Source organism: Heterodontus francisci, chromosome 1 (assembly GCF_036365525.1).
Source record: "Heterodontus francisci isolate sHetFra1 chromosome 1, sHetFra1.hap1, whole genome shotgun sequence".
NCBI classification, from domain to species: domain Eukaryota; kingdom Metazoa; phylum Chordata; class Chondrichthyes; order Heterodontiformes; family Heterodontidae; genus Heterodontus; species Heterodontus francisci.
Window position 1 is genome coordinate 273,626,053 of NC_090371.1, and position 20,013 is coordinate 273,646,065.

General features: G+C 42.8%; 2 protein-coding genes across 2 annotated transcripts in view; both read left to right on the forward strand.

Moving 5' to 3' along the window:
• LOC137372743 (protein TASOR) overlaps nucleotides 1-100 on the forward strand; it is a 29,059-nt gene extending 28,959 nt beyond the window's left edge. The window contains exon 8 of the mRNA XM_068036973.1: nucleotides 95-100. Within this exon, the coding sequence (XP_067893074.1) occupies nucleotides 95-100 (6 nt within the window). The remainder of the gene's footprint in view (nucleotides 1-94) is intronic.
• On the forward strand, nucleotides 13-18,657 carry LOC137376536 (serine-rich adhesin for platelets-like). Its single transcript, XM_068045281.1, has 2 exons — nucleotides 13-4,137; nucleotides 18,577-18,657. The coding sequence occupies exons 1-2, from the start codon at nucleotides 108-110 to the stop codon at nucleotides 18,585-18,587; spliced, it is 4,041 nt and encodes a 1,346-aa protein (XP_067901382.1). The 5' UTR covers nucleotides 13-107; the 3' UTR covers nucleotides 18,588-18,657.
• Nucleotides 18,658-20,013: the final 1,356 nt, after the last annotated feature.

A 20,013-nucleotide genomic window follows, 5' to 3' on the forward strand; every position in this document is an offset into this window, starting at 1 on the left:
ATCCAAGGCTGCTGAAGAGGTACAGTTGCGTGGAGGATGGAAAGGAATGTTCAGTACCGAAACAGATTTCATCGCCCACTGAACCCCTTTACAGTATTGATACCCTAATGAAGACTCTTTGCTTTCTGAAAGCTTGCTCCTCCATACCTACACAGCAGCTGTGTGTGAATGAAGACAGGAGTCAAGCACTGGATAGAACTGTACAACAGCAAACACAGAGTCAGAAGTTGGAGAACGCAACAGTAGAGCGTGAGGAGTTTGCGCCTTTTGGAGTGTCAACGCCAGTTGCTAATGCAGCCGGTGGTGGATTCCAGAACACCCCAGACATTTCCGCCGTTGTTTCTGATGCTGCTAATTACCATGAGCAAAAGAAAGCAAAACAAAACAGTGGCCTTACTTTGGTATCAGGGGTAAATGTGAAAATATGCTCAAGTATACAAACAAATAACGTTCCCTCCGAGTCGAGCTCAACCAAACCCTTTGATGAACCCTTTTTTGAAGACATTAAGTTGTATGAAAGTGAGGTGAAAAAAAAGTTGCAGAAGTATTCCGCGTATTTGGTGCTTTGTGATAAAGAGAGACTATCGAAGATCCAGTCACTGGAGAAGTTAAGCAGGACAGATAGAAAGGCCTTTTACTGCAGACTTAAAAAATACGATAAGTATTACGAAAGATATCAAAATGAGCTCGGCCTTGACAAATGCTGCAGTGCCATTGTGTCCAAATCTCATGATGTTGCTTATTCATATAACTCAACTGCAAAATCCTGCTCGTGTGTTTTGACACACGGGAGTGGTTCATCTAGCTGCAGCACTGAATTAACCATTAGTGACACTGCCTCCTGTCTCTCAGAGTCTAAGGGGCGGGAGCACACATTAGTTGATTCAAAAGGGATAAAAGATAAATCAGTGGGAGATTTGCAAAGCTTCACTGCAGTGGTGAACAATCGTTTATGTGATGTGAGTTGTGTTGAAGGCGAAATCTTACACAGAGCAGAGGACGTAACTGCAGAAAGATTTGTTGTGACTGGGGAAAATATCCCCGAGACTAGCAATACAGTTGGAGGACTGAAGAAAGATCCGCAAAGCTCTTTTGATAATGAAGCGACAAGTATGAATGAAGATGTATCAGTAGTCACGAAGTCTCAGATGCAGGTAGCCTCTTCATCTGTTACTTCCAATGAACACACAGAGGTAACTAATCAGTCAGTGCAGTTGAACTTCTTCAGTGTTGTTGATCACTCATCTGATCAAAAGGTGGTAAACACAGAGATTACAGACAGATGCGAGGTGCCTGCAGTAATGGAAATCTCTGAGGGAAGCAGAAATGTCGGGTTAAATGAAGAAATAGTGGTGACAGAAGAAATACAGAGCTCTTGGGAAAATGGAGAGCTCAGCGAAGCTGAAGACAGATTGTTTCCCAACTTTCAGCTGGAGGAAGTACAGATGTCTGTTACTTCAAGTAAATACACAGATAAAGCTTATGAGGAACTGCCAAATGTGGACCCTTTGCTCCATTTCCTAGCAGCACGGATTGAATGGGAAAAACTGTTCGAAAAGTCAAAAGATAATGAGTTGAAAGTGAGTCCACAGTCAGCCACAGCAGCCACAAATCCCAAGAGCTTTGGTCAGCAAATTCCACTTCCTACAGTAACTAAACCTGATCAATTGATTCTTCATTGTTTAGAGTTTGCAGATGGTGAAGATGAAAGGATTCAACAAAGTTCAGTATTAACCAGTGAAAAGTTATCAACCTCAGGCAGTCAAACAGCAATTCTCAATCTGCAAATAACTTTAAGCAATGATAGTAATGCAGAATATGATCAGCATCCTACACTGACAGAGCCATCTGTTAGAAATGGTAACTCTTTAGGGTACTCTGGAGAATATCACACAGAGACAAGAAACATCACTGAAAGAAAAGCAGAGAGATGTTTGAAAACAATTGGGAAAGACTATGAGGCAGTTTTGGATGGAGAAACTAATAAAACTGCACCAATAGCAGAAAATCTAGGATTAAAAGATGCATTGCAGACAGGCAGCAAAGAACTAAATCAAGTTTTTGCAAATACATTAGATACATGTGGACTGATATCTAAAAATGGTTTGCATCATACATTATATGAAGTATCAAGCTGTCCAGGTCCCCAGCCTAGCAAAAACAGTATGCAGGAAGGTTTGCTCTGTGTGTTGCCATGGCATAAACAACCTCCAGGTGGTGAACAACGTGGCATTCCCCAGAGTCCAAATAGTCACAATTACAAAGCAACAACAAAGTATGTTGCACAGTTGGCAAATGTACAATCTGACAAGAAGGTCAAGGTATCTGACAGATTAGCAGAGGTGAAGTTTCTAAATGAATCCCATGGTACCGGGGGCATTCACACAGGTAATTCCATGTGTCACACTAAATCAGAAGGCGAATATCCCAATACATTAAGTGGCAACTTGTGTGAAGAAATTGTGTTGAAGAAAAAGAATAGAAAAAAATCAGCATTGAAAGCACAAGACAAGAATATGAAAGGGCTGAAACCCCATTCTATGAAAATAAACAGCTTAAAACAGGATTCGAAAGTTACCTCAAACTACAATGTTTCATCGAATCTTCAGCATGCGGATGGTGAATCTCATGTGAACAAAGTAACTGCAACTGAAAACAATAATGACAAAGGAGGACTAGATAACAGAATGCCCAATCATGAAGGAGTAACATTCCTCAGAAGTAGACAACACAAACATATTAAGAAGGGCAGCTCAGTTCAGCTTACTGGCGAAACCAAAGGCACATTTGGTCCTGATAATAAAGTTAGGACATCATTAAGAAAACAAGGACGCCCAAACAATGAAGCCCTAGCTGTGGTTCACACAGCAACACCTGAAAACTATGTCCCACATGTGGAAATATGTTCAACAGATGGCAGTAAAAATAAAATCCAAGGGGGTGGCTGCTCTACTGGTAATCTTACTTCTCTGTATGAAGGGCGTATTGGTGCCTTTATCAGTTGTAAAAGACAAATTGCGCAGGTGGCAAGTGTTCTGTCAAGTGAAGCCTCCTTAAGCAAAAGCAGCCGATTGTCTAAGCTGCTTACCAAAGCAGTGACAAGCTTAAACAAAGCTTATGAGAGAGTTAGTAAGTCTTCAGAAATTGTGAAAAGAATTGGTACGAGGATGAGCCAAAGTTCGCTGCCAAAATCCTACCAGAGTAACTGCAATACTTTTTGGGAAAGCTGTGATGTAGATGGTCATCAATATCATAAACGACACCAGTATCGATCAGTTAGAGAAACGCACCCAAAAAATAGTGAACTTAACAAGCAAAAACAAATGAAGAGGTCAGAAGTTCCCCACAAGTGCTGTGAACAACTCTGTAAATGTGTGCAAAGTGCAGATTTCAAAAGACAACCCAAGAAAAATGAGCAAACTACATGTGTTGAGAAGTCCAGCAGAGCAGCCAAAGTAGAACTGGCCTCCGTAACAAGCACAGCAGAAGCAACAACAAATTCAGTAAGGTTTCAAAACACCACGAAAAAACTTCACTCCCACTGTGTCATTACGCAAAGAAACTGTGCACAAATCATGCATTCAAACCCAAATCATGCCCAAGAATACAAGTCTTGTGAAGCGAATCTTTCCATTAATGTATTTGAAAAGACCGAGCCACCTATTGTTGATTCTCAAGCTGAGCCCACATCAGTTAAATCTCCTGCTGAAAGTCATTTGGTGACTGCTGAAGTCATGGACCTCCCAGCGGAACCAAAACCATTGGAAATCCCATCTAAATCCAAACTTGAGGAATCTCAAATGGAATTGCATATTGACTTCCCAGCGCATAGGTTGTGTGTTGGGGAAGAAACACAGATAGAAACTGTATTGGAATTTCCTGTTGATTGCCTGATAGTAGAATCTTATGTTGACTCTCAAATGGCAAAATTCTTGACCAAATCCCACAAAGTGAAAATTCCTCTTGCTTCCCAAACAGTGGAGTCCCTGGGTGAAAGCCAGCTTCTGGAACCCTCCATTGAACTGCAAAGAACAGAGACTCAATTTGAAAATCAGAGGCTGCAATCCCAGTGTGAAATCAAAGCAACAAAATCATCAGCCCAGGACCAACCAGCCTACAGTAAACGTGGTGGATCAGGTATGAGATTTCAAAACTTCAAGGTAACTAAATTGCCTACAATGTCTGGTACATCGCCACACCCAGTTAACCCCCAGCAGATGGAATTCCAGAAAGACGCCATGGAGAAATCGTCTCACGTTGACACAAAACTAGATGGTGATTTTCAATGTGTCAAGTTAGATTGCCCCATTAAATCTTTCACCGTAGATTCTCAAGTAGGAGAATTAATGGAATTACACCAAAGCATGGAAAGTGCTGTTGCTTTGCAAACAATGGCAACTCAACTTGAACATCAGAAACCCAAGTCTTGTGTTGAATTAAAAGTAACTGAATTCCAAGCCGAAATTCCAAAGCACAAATCCCAACTTGAGTTTATGACAGAATTTCAGATTGAAACCCAAGTAGCAAGCAGTGAAAGCAATGGAACAAACATAGCATGTCCTGCTATACGTCAGGTTGCAGGGTCTCCCGTACCGTGCAATATAATGCAGGGCACAGCCGATTCCCAAGTGCTGGATGCCCACATGGAATCTAGAACAGTAGATTTCCAGGATGGATCCTGCATGGTAAAATTACAAGGAGGAGATTCCAGAATCAAATCCAAAAATGTTGTTTCTCTCAAAATGGAGAGGGAGGAAGGAGAAATAGCTTCAGACAACGAATCTGAATTTGTAGAAAGCAGACAGACAGCAGTTAGTCAGAAGGGGTACATTGTCAAAGATCAAGGTACTTGTATGGATAGAATAGGCAGTACAAAGGGTCTGTTACAAAATGCAAAAGAAGCTCAACTATCTGGAAGTCTTGTAGCTAAGATATCTGAGATTTTACATCAAGCTAACAACACATTGTTACTGGACAACTTAGAAAAGCTGAAACTGAACTCTGAGGAAATGCTTCCCCCATTTATTTCAAGTTTTGAACTCTCCCAGGGTGAGTCCTTTGCAGAAACCTTTATTTGTAGAGACTGGTTTTTGCGAAATAGCATGCAGAACACCATCAAGGCTGTGCAATTAAAACCAAGTGCGCTAGATTCGTATGTGGAGCTCCAGATGATGATGGAAACAGTGCAATTCTTAGAAAATAAGATTAGCTTTCTAAGAGGTCTGCCAACATTTCGGAGCTTGCTGTGGTACGATGAGACTTTATACAGTGACTTACTGACCGAGAAAGTGGGCTATCAGCAGCAGTCTACATTATATCCTTCTTTCCAAGAAAGAGTCCAAAATAACTGTTTAGAAGCGCTAAGTGACTATAAGGTTCAGATACTGAAATCCTGCCAAACAGAAACTAAAGGGCAAAATGCCTACTATGTCTACCTCAAGCACAGACGAGAATTAAATGAGTGCTCAGCAGTAATGCAGAACATCTCTGACTGCTGCTACTTTTGTCTTTCTGTCCCATTAACATCTAGTATTAACTATGGGGATAATTTGGAAAATTTAGAAGCTCTGCGCAAAAGCGTTTGGACGCTGATAAACAGATACACCAGCCTACCCGAAAGCCAGCGTGATGTGGCTAAATTGGTACATTTATGGATCATTGTCGATTTTGTAAATGCCAAAACCCGTACCATCCACAGCTGCCTGACTGTGAATGAAGAACTCTGGTGGTTTGGACTAGAACACATTCAGTTCAGTGCTGCCAAGATGCTTGTTTGGGAGAAGAGAGAAAAACATGAAAAATTAAATTATGGTTTAACCAAACTGGGAGAGGGCAACGGTCAGAAAAATAAGACGAAAGAACTAATCATGGAGTTGAACAGGGATGCATTGTGCATGTTATACAACAGATACAGCAGCCTGGCCTCGGAGAGAATGTCTATCAGCAGCGACGAGCAGACAGACCCATTGTACAACGATGACAAGCTCCTGGGGACTGATGGCACCATTGCACTCCGTTCAGTGGAGGGTAACCTCACAGGGCAGCAAATTCCGAGACTAGGCGATTGTCTCAAAACTTGCTTCCATCTTCTTTCGGACCAATTTGGTTCTGTCGGAAAAATCCTTGAGCACTCGTGGGCTGCCCAGCAGGAAGAACTGGAGCAGCTCCTGGTCAAATGTGAAAATCAACTGGAGTTGCTGAAAAAGCTTTTTGAAGTACTGCAAGAAGTTGAAGCAGAGAAAGTCCTGCTGACTCAAGCCAGCTTTTTAGCTGGGTCTACTTCTCACGATACAAGCCCTGTCCTCTTAAACCCTGAAGCCGTTGAGATCTACATTGAGCTAATCATGATGTATGAGACAGTTCACTACCTGAGAAACTTGATGGCACACCGGGTAAACCAGGCAACATACAGAGGAATGCTGTGGTTTGACATGGCCTTACTTACTGAACTTCTTCACAATCAGCAAGACACCTCCATCTTCTCATTATTCCGTGAGAAATACATGCACGACCCAGCTGAAGCACTTGAACGTGCAATTTCTACACTACAAGAAGAATTGGATTTAATCTTCGAGTACAGGCAAAGTACCAACTATACCTACGCAGTTCAGCTTCTGTCAAGAGAGCTGTCCGAAATAATGGCTGTTAAAAAATACATGCAGCAACACGACTTGGGTGTGAAAACATATGTGAATGCTGTACCTTATGCAGCGTCTATAAACTATGGTTACACTGAAGCGGACTTGATGCACAACTACAGGCAGCTAGTGGTGGTTCTGGAGACACTAGTCAAGGCTCCCAAGAAAGATTTGGGGAAGATGGCACATATTATGGAAGCGATGAAGAGCATTATGGACATGAGGCAAGTGGCTGGTGAAAACAGCACGTCAACCCTTCACGTTCTTACCTACCAGATGCAACAAAACAGTAGGAAAAGGAAGCTGCTGGAGGACTCCAAGATGGTTCAGAATTCACCAAAGATCGGGAATAGCCTGGATTGTGTAGGGGAAGTTCAGTGGAGTAGACATGCAAACATCATTACAGGTTACAGGAGACACGGTGCACAGTTGACTGGCGTGAGAAAAAGACGGCTTTGTGACTCCCCGTTGGTTCAAAACCATGGAGAGCACGAAGATGGCAATCCTCCCTCCAATAAGAGAAAGATGGTAAGATCAGAGTCTTGTGACTTTAGTTCTTATGGAAAGTGAGTTGATTATATTACTGTGAAATATTTTCAACAGAGTTACACACAAATTACAACATGGAAACAGGCCATTCCGCCCTACAAGTTCATGTTGGTGTTTCTCCTCCGCACACAAGCTGTGATTCTAACCCCATGTGCCTAGCCTGTTCCCAAATCCTTACAATTGCTCCTTTCCTTCAGCCTATTCTTAAAGGTTAATATTGGCCCTGATATTAAGGCAGAGATGGGAGTGGAGTGGTAGAGGCAGAGGGCAACATAAGTGCAAAATTATGGGATAGGTAGGAATGTCAGATTCAAATAGGGATGCGTCATTATCATTTTATTTCTGCTTTCCGCGTCTCCAATGCAAATGGGTATGACGTGGACCCTCATGATGCAATTTCCCCTCAATTATTTAGAGACCCAGTTCAGAGATGAAATGGAGGAGGTATTTTGTATGGTTTTGCTTAAAAGAACGACTAGGAAGCTGAGTTGGAGTCGGGGAAAGGCTGTGTCGAGATATTCAGACACATCTCTGGATGTGCTGCTGGGAAGAGTATGGACCACAAGGGAGGCCCTGTTCCTGGCTGGTGCAACAAAGAAACTGGTTGCCACATCCATGGAGGCTTGGCTGGAAGTGGCAGAGGAGATCAGCAACAGAAGTGTGACCCAGAGATCTGTGCTGCAAATGGTTCAGTGATCTGACCAGGTCAGGAAAGATGAGCAAAGGGTTATATTTTACTGGATCCTGCACTGCACCCACTCTTACTTTGTCTTGCCAGTGCTACTCCATTCACACCACTCTTTAACCCTACATCACTCTCATCACAACCAATCAGTCAGCATCAATGCACTTCTATCACCCTCACTCCCTTTCCATGCTTGTCTCCCATTTCCTCCCTCCACCACTGCCAGTGGCCACTCTCATTACATCTTAATATGGCACAATCCTTAAAGGTGTTTCACTTACACTCCTTGTGCATGTGCACCATTTGCACTGCATCTATTTGGATGTATGCGTTCCTCAGCCCCGCTCATAGGTATGTTGCAGGAGAAGAGAGTGCAAAATGTCAGGGAGAGGGAGAAAGTGAGGACCAGTGGAGGACAGTAAGATATAGCAAAAATTTCCCAGGAAGAGGGAATTGAGATCAGAGGGATATCAGACTTCCTCAGCGTTGACGATGGCAAGGCTGACAATCCAGCAGAGAAAGGTGACAACATTAATCTTTCATAGCCGCATCTCCCACAAAATAGCTCCACCTTTAGTAGGCCTCAAAACATTGACAACCTGGATGTGTTTCCTGTGCAGATCAACATTCTCAAAGAGCCATCGCTTAGTACTATCCCTTCTCTCCTCCATCACATAAAGATTAAGCCCCCGCTGGAAGAGGATGAAGAAGCCTTTGAAGAGCTGATACCTCCTGATGCTGATACAAGTGTTCCAGACACCAGCATCAAAATCAACACCTCAGTTGGTCTCTTAGTCAGGTAGATGGGACTGTACTTGCTTACTGTCACAGCACAAGTGAGCAAGAGCAGAGAGTGGGGCAACAGCCAGCTGATGAAATTATGCATCAGAGGGCCCTGTCCTTTCCAAGCTCTGCTGATCAAGACAGTGATACAGAAAACTCCTGGGGCCAGCACTGAAAAGGGGAATTGCTGGAGGCACAGTAGCAGCTGTCTGAAGTTTTGGCAGGCCTGCCAGGCATACGGTCTACAGCAGTAGATAGGGTGGAAATATGAGGGGTGATGTCCCAAGGCTTTTCAACTCTTCAATCCGCCATGGAGCATATGGTGACCTCAATGTAAATTATAGCCAGACGTATTGACAGCCATTTTTTCCTGCATGCAAGCTCAGACAGTGGCTCTGAAGGCTGACCATGAGTGCCTCCACTAGTCTTGACAAATTCTTAGGGGGTTAGGTTGGAACTTCCAAGGCATTGCTGATCCCTGCACTCTGCTCTCCCGCAGACAGCTGGAATTTAACATCTGAACATCTGTGTGTCTCATCCATTACCACACCCTAAACCAATACCCAGCATGCTGTCTCCAGCCCAGCTAGCCCACACTCCCCCTGCATATGTGCAAGAGGAGCATTCAGTGATAGGTCCCTGATGGGCTACAAAACCCAAATCGGCCAAGAACAACACTGAGAAAGGTGAGCAACAGCCTTCCACCATCTCTACTGAAGCCACAGGGCTGCACCACATAGAGGTGGTAGGAATAGAAGGAGTATATAGATCACAGGGTTAATACATGGGTGTCATTTTTTGACTTGGTCCTACTAATTTGTTCACTATTAAAAATATATTCCATAAATTCACTATTATTGAATGCAGACTTCAATCAGGTTTTAATTTAATGGATGTGGAAGATGGAGAGATGATTGGAATCAAACAAGTTGGGGGATGTTGGACCAGTGCATTGAGGGTCACATGACTGCTTTGATGAGATGGATATCGGTTGGTAGGGCAACAGTGGTGCAGTAGTTATTGATAAAACTGAACCTAAGTGCCATTAAAGCATCCCTTGTGTCATGGGCAGCAATATACTCTGGTGGTTGTACTTCAAGGTCCTCAACTTCTCTGTTATCATAGTTCTCCTTATTTGTTGAGTAGTCTCGTGACTGCCTTCTTCATCCTGAACCTCCAGACCTTGTCTGTGCTGTGTTGTATAGGACGAAGTGTGCAGTAATGATCTGCAATATCCTGGCTGGCAAATACTGTGGAGAACTTCCAGACTTCGAATCATAGAATGGTTACAGCACAAGGGAGGCCATTCAGTCCATCATATCTGTGCCACATCTCTGCAAGAGCAACTCAGATAGTCTCACTCCCCTGCCTTTTCCCCGTAGCCTTGCACATTTGTTCTGGTCAGATGCTTATCCAATTCCCTTTTGAAAGCCGTGATTGCATCTTATCCCTAACTTCAGCATTCCTGTGCCTTGCTGAGTGAACGCATTGAGTCGTGTCTTGCAGTTGAGTGGAGGGGATTCTCAGAGGTGTTATGAGCCACGGTTGAAGGAGGTATCCCTTTTCCCCCTAGCAGCCATTATGTCGGGCTGATCACTGGTAATAACATTGTTGGGATATTTGACTGCTGCAGCTTGATGGCGTCATTGCAGCTCCCAGGGAATGGTGCATAGACCTGCATGAGCATCTTTTTTTATGGTTGCAGACAAACTGAACATTGGTAGGGTGTCAGCTGTTGCAGTTCAGAAATGCGCGTGGCTGGTCAGGGTGGGGTGAGGGTGGGGGGGGGGGGTGCTCTGATTGCTTGTCAGAGATGTGAACCCCCAATGCTCATCCTGTCTGCCATTCTTCATTGCACAGAAACATTATATATACTGTCGACCCTGGAAAATAATCTATCCGTCAGCTGCATTTGTGTCTTGCTGACTGTGATGCCCTTGATATTCTTCTTGTCGCAGCTGGGAAGAAGCCAGGAACAAAGAAATTCAGGGTGGTGTTTACTTTAACTGGCACGGCATGGCTCCAGGACAGAAGGTCTTCCTGTAGAAGGCTGAAGAGGTCAATTGACCACCTGTGGTTTCATCTGGAGCCTCCTCGAGCACTGCTCCTCCGAGAGGCAAGGAAACGGAGTCTCTGCCTGCATACCCTGATGGGTAGCTATGGCCTTCTGCAAGCAAGAGTTCTATGTTGCTGTCTTCTCTGCTGCCCACCTGCAGCTCCCTCCTCAGCTCATTCTTGCTGCTAGTGGTTCTATTCCCCCTCTTCATCAGTCCACATCATGGTCGCATTGGCAGCACCCTTGCCAACTGTTCAGGCAGAATTTTCCGTGCGGGTTTCAGGACCCCGACGTAAGGGTCAGGAGCCTGAACTGTGAGGGGGAACAGTCACCTGGCAGTGATTTTCCCCGAATTGGCCAATTAGCGGCCAGAGGGCGGGCACGCCGTCCAATTAAGAAAGGTGGGTGGTCTCTCAAAGCTGGTGGGCCAGTAAGATCACTGAAGAAGCAGCAGCCTGCCTTTTCAGGTAAGTGAGGGAGAAGGCACCTGTTGATGGAGACGCCCTCTCTCCCAACTTTTTAAACTTTAAAATAAAGAAATGCCCTTAGCAGCAGCGCCATCCTTGTGGAGGGAGAACCTCTTCGGCTGCAGATGAGGCCAAGAAGGCAGGGCGGGCCTCAAAGCCTACCTGGGGCACTGCACCGGGAGGCTGCCTCCAGGCAGCTGATCTAGTCTCGGGGGGCCCAGAGGCTGACTGGAAAATCTCAGTTGGCCTCTGATAATAGGCCTTTCGGGGCCCTCAAGTGGCTGCCTGTCATTTGCCGCCCCATCATCTTGCCAGTGGTGGGATGGAGCCGGCATGCTAGCCGGTTGCATGAATTTCCACGCCTGCCCTCTTCCGTGTTTGCTCCATCAAGGCCTTAGAGTCTCAAGCTCACTATCTGAAGTTAAGTACTTAGTTGGTCCTTGCGCTTCTAAATGTTCGCCGGGATGGAGGAGTGAAGAGTGAGGAAGATATTGATAGACCAGTGCCACATATTTAACCCAAAAAAAAACAAGCGAAAACCTTTGTTAAACCAGCTGAATTGTGGAACTGACCAGCTCAAGAAGAATATCAGTTGTTTCCATGTTTCTATAAAGTGATCTAAGGCATGTACCTTTGATGGAAGGAGTGGTTCAATAAAAAAAATCTTAGAAAGTTTGGTGGTGTTTGACCACATTGAACATCCACTACCACCCACCGCCTCCCCCTCCCCCACACCATAACCCTCTTCCTACATCACTGTATCCAAATACACTTAGTATTTAGTAGTGAATGGTAGTGCTTCGAGGGAGGAGACGTAATTCCAAGTTCACTATGATTGGTGCACAGATTTAGCTATGTATGTGTGGTATGCGAAAGGGAGAAATTTACAGCACAGAAGGAGGCCATTCATCCCGTTGTGTCAGTGCTGGCTGTCTGCAAGAGCAACTCAGCTTGTCTCACTCCCCTGCCCTTTCTCTGTCACCCTGCAAATTTCTTCAGATAATTATCCAATTCCTTTTTGAAAGCCACGATTGGACTCTGCCTCCACCACACTCTCAGGCAGTGCATTCCCGATCTTAACTCACTGTGAAAAAGTTTCTCCTCATGTTGCCCTTGGTTCTTTTGTGATTCACCTTAAATCGGTGTCCCCTGGTTCTCGACCCTTCCGTCAATGGGAACATTTCTCTTTTTTTCTTTTCTATCTACTCTGTTCAGACCCCTCATGATGTTGAACACAAATGATTTTATATCGGAAGCAATATAAAGAAACACTTCCTTCACTGTCTCCAGGCAAATCCTTCACAAGTTTCTTTCATACAAACGAACATACGAATTAGGAGCAGGTGTAGGCCACACAGCCGCTTGAGCCTGCTCTGCCATTCAATAAAATTATGGCTGATCTGATTGTAATCTCAACTCCACATTCCTGCCTACCCCCGATAACTTTTCACTCCCTTGCTTATCAAGAATCTATCTACCTGTGCCTTAAAGATATTCAAAGACTCTGCTTCCACCACTTTTGAGGACGAGAATTCCAAGACTCACAACCCTCTGAGAGAAAAAATTTCTCCTCATCTCTGTCTTAAATGGGCGACCCCTTATTTTTAAACAATGACCCCTAGTTCTAGATTTTCCCACAAGGGGAAACATCCTTTCCACATCCACATTGTCAAGACCCCTCAGGATCTTAGATGTTTCAATCAAGTCGCCTCTTACTCTTCTAAACTCCAGTGGATATAAGCCTAGCCTGTCCAACCTTTCCTCATAAGACAGCCCACCCATTCCAGGTATTGGTCTAGTAAAATTTGGCTGAACTGCTTCTAATGCATTTACATCCTTCCTTAAATAAGGAGATTAATACTGTACACAGTACTCCAGATGTGGTCTCACCAGTGCCCTGTATAGCTGAAGCATAACCTCCCTACTTTTGTATTCAATTCCAATCACAATAAACAATAACATTCTATTAACTTTCCTAAATACTTGTTGTACATGCATACTAACCTTTAGTGATTTTTGCACGAGGACACCCAGATTCCTCTGCATCTCAGAACTCGGCAATGATTCACCATTTAGATAATATGCTTCTTTTTTATTCTTCCTGCCAAAATTTGACAATTTCACATTTTCCCCACATTAAACTCCATTTGCCAGATCTTTGCCCATTCCACTTAACCTATCTATATTCCTTTGTAGCCTCCTTATGTTCTCTTCACAACTTACTTTCCTACCTATCTTTGTGTCATCAGCAAATTTAGCAACCATACTTTCGGTCCCTTCATCTAAGTCATTTATATAAATTGTAAAAAGTTGAGGCCCCAGCACTGATCCCTGTGGCACACCACTTGTTACATCTTGCCAACCAGAAAATGACCCATTTATGCCTACTCTTTGTTTCCTGCCAATACGCTCTCCACCTTGCAATACCGTAAACTCCAAGCTTACTTGAGCAACACCATAGAAGATCCATTAAATTATTTCACAATATCATGATTATATTTATTCACTGGAAAATATAATCGGACTTTGGACTGTACTGTTTGTGTCTAACGAGTCTTTTTTTTTGCATTCCATTTGCTTTATTTGACTTGTTAGATGAAGGGAAGTACAGAAATTATGGGCTGGATTTTAAAAGCCTGCCGTCGCTCCCGGTGGCAAGCTCAGAAAATGGAGGCCCACACATGTGGGCTGCATGCCGAAGAGCCACCGCGATCTCCCGCACAGCAGCTCATTTAAAAAGCCAGGGCGGCTCACTCCCCCAATCACATGGAGGGGGCGGGCTGTCCATTGCTGGCAATGGCGTCAGCTGCCTATGCACAGGCGCTGGCGCCCTTTTTTAAAGGGCAGCCAGCCCTGCTGGCAAATTTGAATTTTTAAAGTGAACTCCCCCCAAAATTTACAAGATGAAATTGTAATGCCACTTTTCCAACCCCCCCAATAAAAATTACAGTAAGTTTTTGCCCTTTTCCCTGCAAAACACTTACCTTTAAATTCAGACCTTCCCCCTGCCCCAAGACTGCACAAAGTTGAAAGTACACCCACCATCCCCGACACTGATGATGCTTATTTGACCCTGTCGCCCACACCGCAGCAAAAAATCTTAGCTCCTCCCCCCTCCCCACCAGTGTCATGCCTGCTTTCCCCCGACGGGGAATTGAAGGCGCAGGACTGCCGGCTGCTGTGTCGAAGATCGCAGTGGGCCCAGATGATTCAAAGTGAGTTGATTTAAATTTATTCATCTCATCAATTTAAATATTTAAATCCAGGTCCCGTTGCCCAGCAGCGGGGGTCGCTATGGAGCATCGCCGCTACCGGGAGAAGCTGACCGGGCCCTCCCGGTGTCAGCCTCCATGGCGGGCCTCTGCCGTAACCATCTTCTGGTCACGACGTCGTGGGCTTAGTAAAATCCAGCGCTATGTTTCTATTTGAACTTTACTGTGAAATTCCTATTTAGAAAAATAGACCTTTTTAATTGAAGTAGTTTTATTGAGTCTGGTAAACCCATATCCAAACACTCCCTAAGAAAATCCTGCCCACGTCATTGTTTGGTCCTCCACGTAGTTAATCCACATTGTGTGTCTGTATCTGTGCTTTCTTTGTAATGTACATTCATGTCTCTCTTACTGTGCTCTTGCATCAGCTGCAGGAATTATTCAGGTGTGGTTAAAGAAATTGTTTTTGTTCATCCACAAATGTGGTTTGATTGAAGCTTTGCTAATCACTGCCACCTGTAATATCAGATTAACTTGCTGTTTAGAAAAGGCACACTGTCTCTCAGGAAATAACATTGCAAATAATATAAAGATTTACATTTATCTAACCTGTATTACATGTACCTGGCTACAAAGTCCTCTTTTAACCAACAGTTTAGATAAGTACAGCCCTAAATATTAATATTTTGCCATTTTCTTGGATGTTTCCTTCACAGAGGTGTACATTACATTGGGATTGATTTTCATCTTGACCATCTTGATGTTGAACATCGCCTGAGCAGAGTGCAGTAGAAAATCGGTGGTGGGATTGGGGGGGGGGATTATTTGCCCATTATGGAGTGCACCTTCTTTCCCTTCCATTTAAGTTAATGAACATAAAAGAGGCAGTGTGCTGCATTGTGGGTTTCTGCCTCTATTTCCTGTGCTTAGTGCCCAAAGAACAAGCACAAGAAAATAGTTCTCACTTGTCAAGGAAATAAATTCCCTATAACCAGATTCCTAAAGGAAGCATTTGACTTTAAGACAGCATTCACAGGAGTGAACTGCAACAAATAATGGTTTCATTTGCGGGAGACAGGTTGTCTACTGTATCACCAACACTGGCCTTGTTGAAGAGTCCCTCACATCGCTCCAAATCATTCTGCACATATCACATCTGTGATAAAAACATCTCAATGGCAGAAAACCTGACATCCTGCCTACCATTTTTAGGAACACCATGCCTCTTCCTTGATACCTACTCTTGTACATTTTTCAATCCTGGTTTTCTTCTTCTGCTGCAGTGACAGGAGTTTCTGGTGAGTGAGGTGGCTGGCTGATGAGTGAGGTAGTGAGTGCTCCATTGATTTTGGGTATGGGTCATTTCACCTTCATGAAGAAAGTAGATAGAGTGAAGCCACTCTTCGTGTTCTCTTGTGGAATGGAGCCCAGCTTTCAGAGGACATTTCCTCAGTGGAGGTGTGAACTTCCTACCAGCTGATCAAGGAGATGAGTGGCCAAGAGCTGGAAACAGGTCCATCCGTCGATCCCTTCGGTAGCAGCAGCATTGAGCCCAAGCACGCGGAAGAATGTGGGTAATTTGCTTTCACAGTTGGAGTACAGCGTGCAGTTTTGGGTTCCTCACGACTGGAAGGATGTTGAAGCAATAGAGAGTACAGCACAATTCACCAGAAAACTGCCTGATATGAGGAAATATAAATATAAAGAAAGATTGAATAAATTGAGGCTTTTTAAAAATTAGAACAGATTAAGGGGTTGTTTGATTGGGGTGCTTAAAATTCAGAAGGAATGGGACAGGGGAGATAGGAACAGATTGTGTCCAGTTCTTGCTTTGCCTAGACCAATGGGGACATAGATACATTTAATTATGTAAGAGATTTCAGACAGAAAGGAGAGACTGCTTTATTGAGGTTGTGGAATGCTCTACATAAGTGGTTGAAGCAGAGACCAGGTCAACATTTGACAGGTGATTGAAACAAAGGGGAATAAAGGGATATAGGAACAAGGTGGGAACATGGGATTAGGACTACTGCTTGTTTGTTTTACATTCAATTAAATGGTCAAGCTGATGTGGTAATATAATGGTTGCTTTTATTTCAGATTATCTGGAACATTTTCTCTGGATATAATATTTAATATAAGAGGAGGCACTGGAGGATAAACACTACAGTATGTTTGCTCTCACCAAGGAACCTTCTGGTGCTCAATTACATACTATTCAAGTAGAATTTCACTGTGGATGATAAACACCAACACAGACTGGTTGAACTAAATGGCCTGTTTCCATATTGTAATTTGTATGAAATTCTCTGGAAAAATTAACAAGAAAAATAACGTTTAAAGAATAAAGTGTAAATGTCAAGATTAAAAACCTCCAATGCGAAGTAACTTTATGAAAGATTTTCCAAAGATGGTTTGCAAACTTTCTCTTTGGAAATAAGTATATATTAACCCTGTTACCTCAGTAAGAATATTGGGGATCAAGATTTTAATAAGGACATCGAGTAAGCAAAGCACAGGTCCTCCAGTTCATAAAAGCCAATCACACTCACAGATTGCCAGCTCTGGACCCTGAGAGCAGGCAACTATGAAGGAATCCATCTTGTGGGCTGTCCTATGAGATATTGATTGACTGCCACAAGCACAAAGTGAGATATAAGTGTGGATGTAAACTTAATATGCTTTTTCTTTCTTCCCCTCTTTGAGGCCTCAAAATCCTGAGAATGCAAACTCCCTCATATTCACAGGCCGTAAAAGATTGTACACTGTCATGACATGATACTATATTTAAGAATGTATGGTGTCTGAATGGGTTACTGAGCAACAAGTACAGAAATTAATACTGACAATAGAAATCACTAGTCACACACCAATTGACTTGAGCATATCCCCACTGTTCCCTCAATGTCACTGGGTCAATATTCTGGAATTATCTACTTAACACTATTGTGGGATCATTACCACAAGGACTGCAGTGATTCAAGAAGAAGGCCTACCATTACATTCTGAGAGCAACTAGGAATGGACAATAAATGCTGGCCTTGCCAGTGATGCCCACATCCCGAGAATAAATTAAAGGCTACTAGAAGTTGCATGAGATAAGCCAAGGTGACTGATCCTCTAATTTAGCTTCACTATCTGGGGCGCTAGTGGGTTATTGATTTCAACAGGCCTGAATATTGTCTTCCATTTGATGGAAGCGGAGCAATGGTACCCCGAAAATCACAGTCCTGCTGAGACCGCTGCAATCCTCGGACCCACCTCTGGGTGGCTGAGTCAGGCTGTAGTCCCCTATATGTCGGGCCATTTAAGGACAATACTGGGCAAAGTGTGTTGTGTGCGCTCCATCCAGTATCAGCTGGCGGTCCAGCCAAAGAGGAATCTGTGGGTAAATCTGTCTTCGTTTATGTGGGGCCATGACATTACTGCTCTTGTTCCTCTCAGTAGTGGAAGCTGCTATCAAAGTGGCATGGATGTAGGGCAGTACTTGGAGCAAGTCTGAAGTCCATTCTTTTGGTGGAAGGTGTCATGATACAGGGACACCAAAGGGGAAAATTGAGAACTGGGGAGTTTACAGAACTTTTATTGCACTTGGCGTAGGGGATTGCCAGAGCAGAGTGCCTAGCACAAAATCAAACAGAATAGATCTCACCCATAACGGCCCATCTGCTTTTCGGCCCATTTAAATGAATGCTGAAAGTGAAGAGACTGGTGAAACTTGGATTGTTCTCCTTAGAGCAGAAAAGGTTCAGGGATGACTTTTAGGAATGTTCAGAATTATGAGGGGGTTTTGATAGAGTTAAAAAAGGAGAAACTACTTCTACAAGCAGGAGGGGCGGTAACTGGTGGACAGAGATTTAAGATAAGATAAAAGAGCAGGGGAGTGGGACTAATTTGATAGCTGTTTCAAAGAGCTGACACAGGGACATAAGATTTGATGAATAGAAGGAAAATAGAGCATGCTTCTTACAGATAATGATTGCCCCCCACCTCAACCCCAATTATCCTCGAAACCCAATTACAAAAGGAAAATATGTCCCATGTTTTTAAAATTCATCCTTGGGGTCTGTGAGTATAGTTAACGTGATTAGACCCTATGAACTCAGATCTGTACTTACTTTCATAATCAATTTTTAAAATTGTTTTCCTTACTTTGCAAAATAAACTATTCTTTTTAAATTTACAGGTCACTGGTAATAACCTGAAGAATCCAGACTGTGGAAAATCCTCCCATACACTACAAGCCGCTGTGTGCACTTCCTGATCTGTAATCAAATTGGAATGACAAGTACTATCATGAAACTAAGTAGCAGGGTGAACTTTTTTTAACGATAAATAAATAAATAAACCAACAAGCAAACATAATCTTGGTAAAATGGATTGATATTTGAAGTAGCATTACATGTTTTACTTGCTCTTCACTGTGAATAACTAGCCAATTACATGTTAGTCTGCATGTGTGAAAATTAGTATAAATTGGTTCATATTTGTGTATAAATGCAAAGATTACAGCACGTAAAGATGAACAGAAAAATTGGTATCAGGTCAAAATAAATGTCTGATCAATGGAATCATGGCTTAAAATAATACCAGTAGGTCTTATAAAAGACAGGAGTGGATAAAGGTCCAGCAAATGTCAGCTTTGAATTTTCCATTGGTTTCACTAGGAGTGCATTTACCATATGTTAAAGTGGTTTTAATTTATTTTAGTAAGAAAATATTTTATTCTGTTTCTTTGTTGAAGAATAGCAGAGGTCTTGGAATTGGTAGCAATCTGTATACTTGATGCAAGACGACAGGAAATAATCTCAACTCCTTGAGCACAAAAGGATGTTTAAGTCTCTGGAACATGAACATTTCTTTGCTGATGTACTGTTTTATGTTATAATTTAGAGGGATTTTAAATGTCATGATTTCTTTTGCCACATTTATTGGAGTTTAATTTTATTATGTAATGCTCCTTTTTTTGTTGGCTTTGAAAACAAAATCCAAAAATCTTGACAAAACTTATTTTGCGGTGATTTTTCTAATGTGGTTTCTCAAGAAACATGATGCTGGAATTTGCAAACAGTCTGAGGGTATGTTTTCAACAAGCAGATCTTCCCTCTCTTTATAACTGAGAGAGGGAACAAATTCTAAAATGGCATTTTTTTCAGACATTTGCAAAAGTGCACTAGAGCTTTCTAAGACATTTAAAAGTCTGCCGTTCCCACTTGAATTTTCTTTAATTTCTTAAAGGCCAAAAATAAACATGGTGTCATGTATATGCCAGTCATGGGAAAATTACAATTCCTGATATACTTGTCATGGCCATTTGCATTTTTGAGTGTTCATTATATTTCTGTTTCCAAGATAAATGTGAAGATGTTGCAATGATGCATAAGTTTTTTCATTCTATTGTCACTGTTAACGATTCTAGTGGTGCATATTAGTGTGATGTATGCCACCAATAAGAAATGTGAGTTGGTGTGTATTTTTATACTTTACTAAGTTTTTGCATTTGATGGAAATACACATTTGATATAGTGCCTGTGTTAAGTGCTTTATTAAACAATCTCCTTTCGAAAAGCAAACACAAAGTTATTCAGGAGCTATTATTTCATTGGGTCCAGACTGAGAAAGT

Excerpts from the sequence above, each read along its gene's own strand:
- LOC137376536 (XM_068045281.1), top strand. The coding sequence starts at position 108 with ATGAAGACTCTTTGCTTTCTGAAAGCTTGCTCCTCCATACCTACACAG.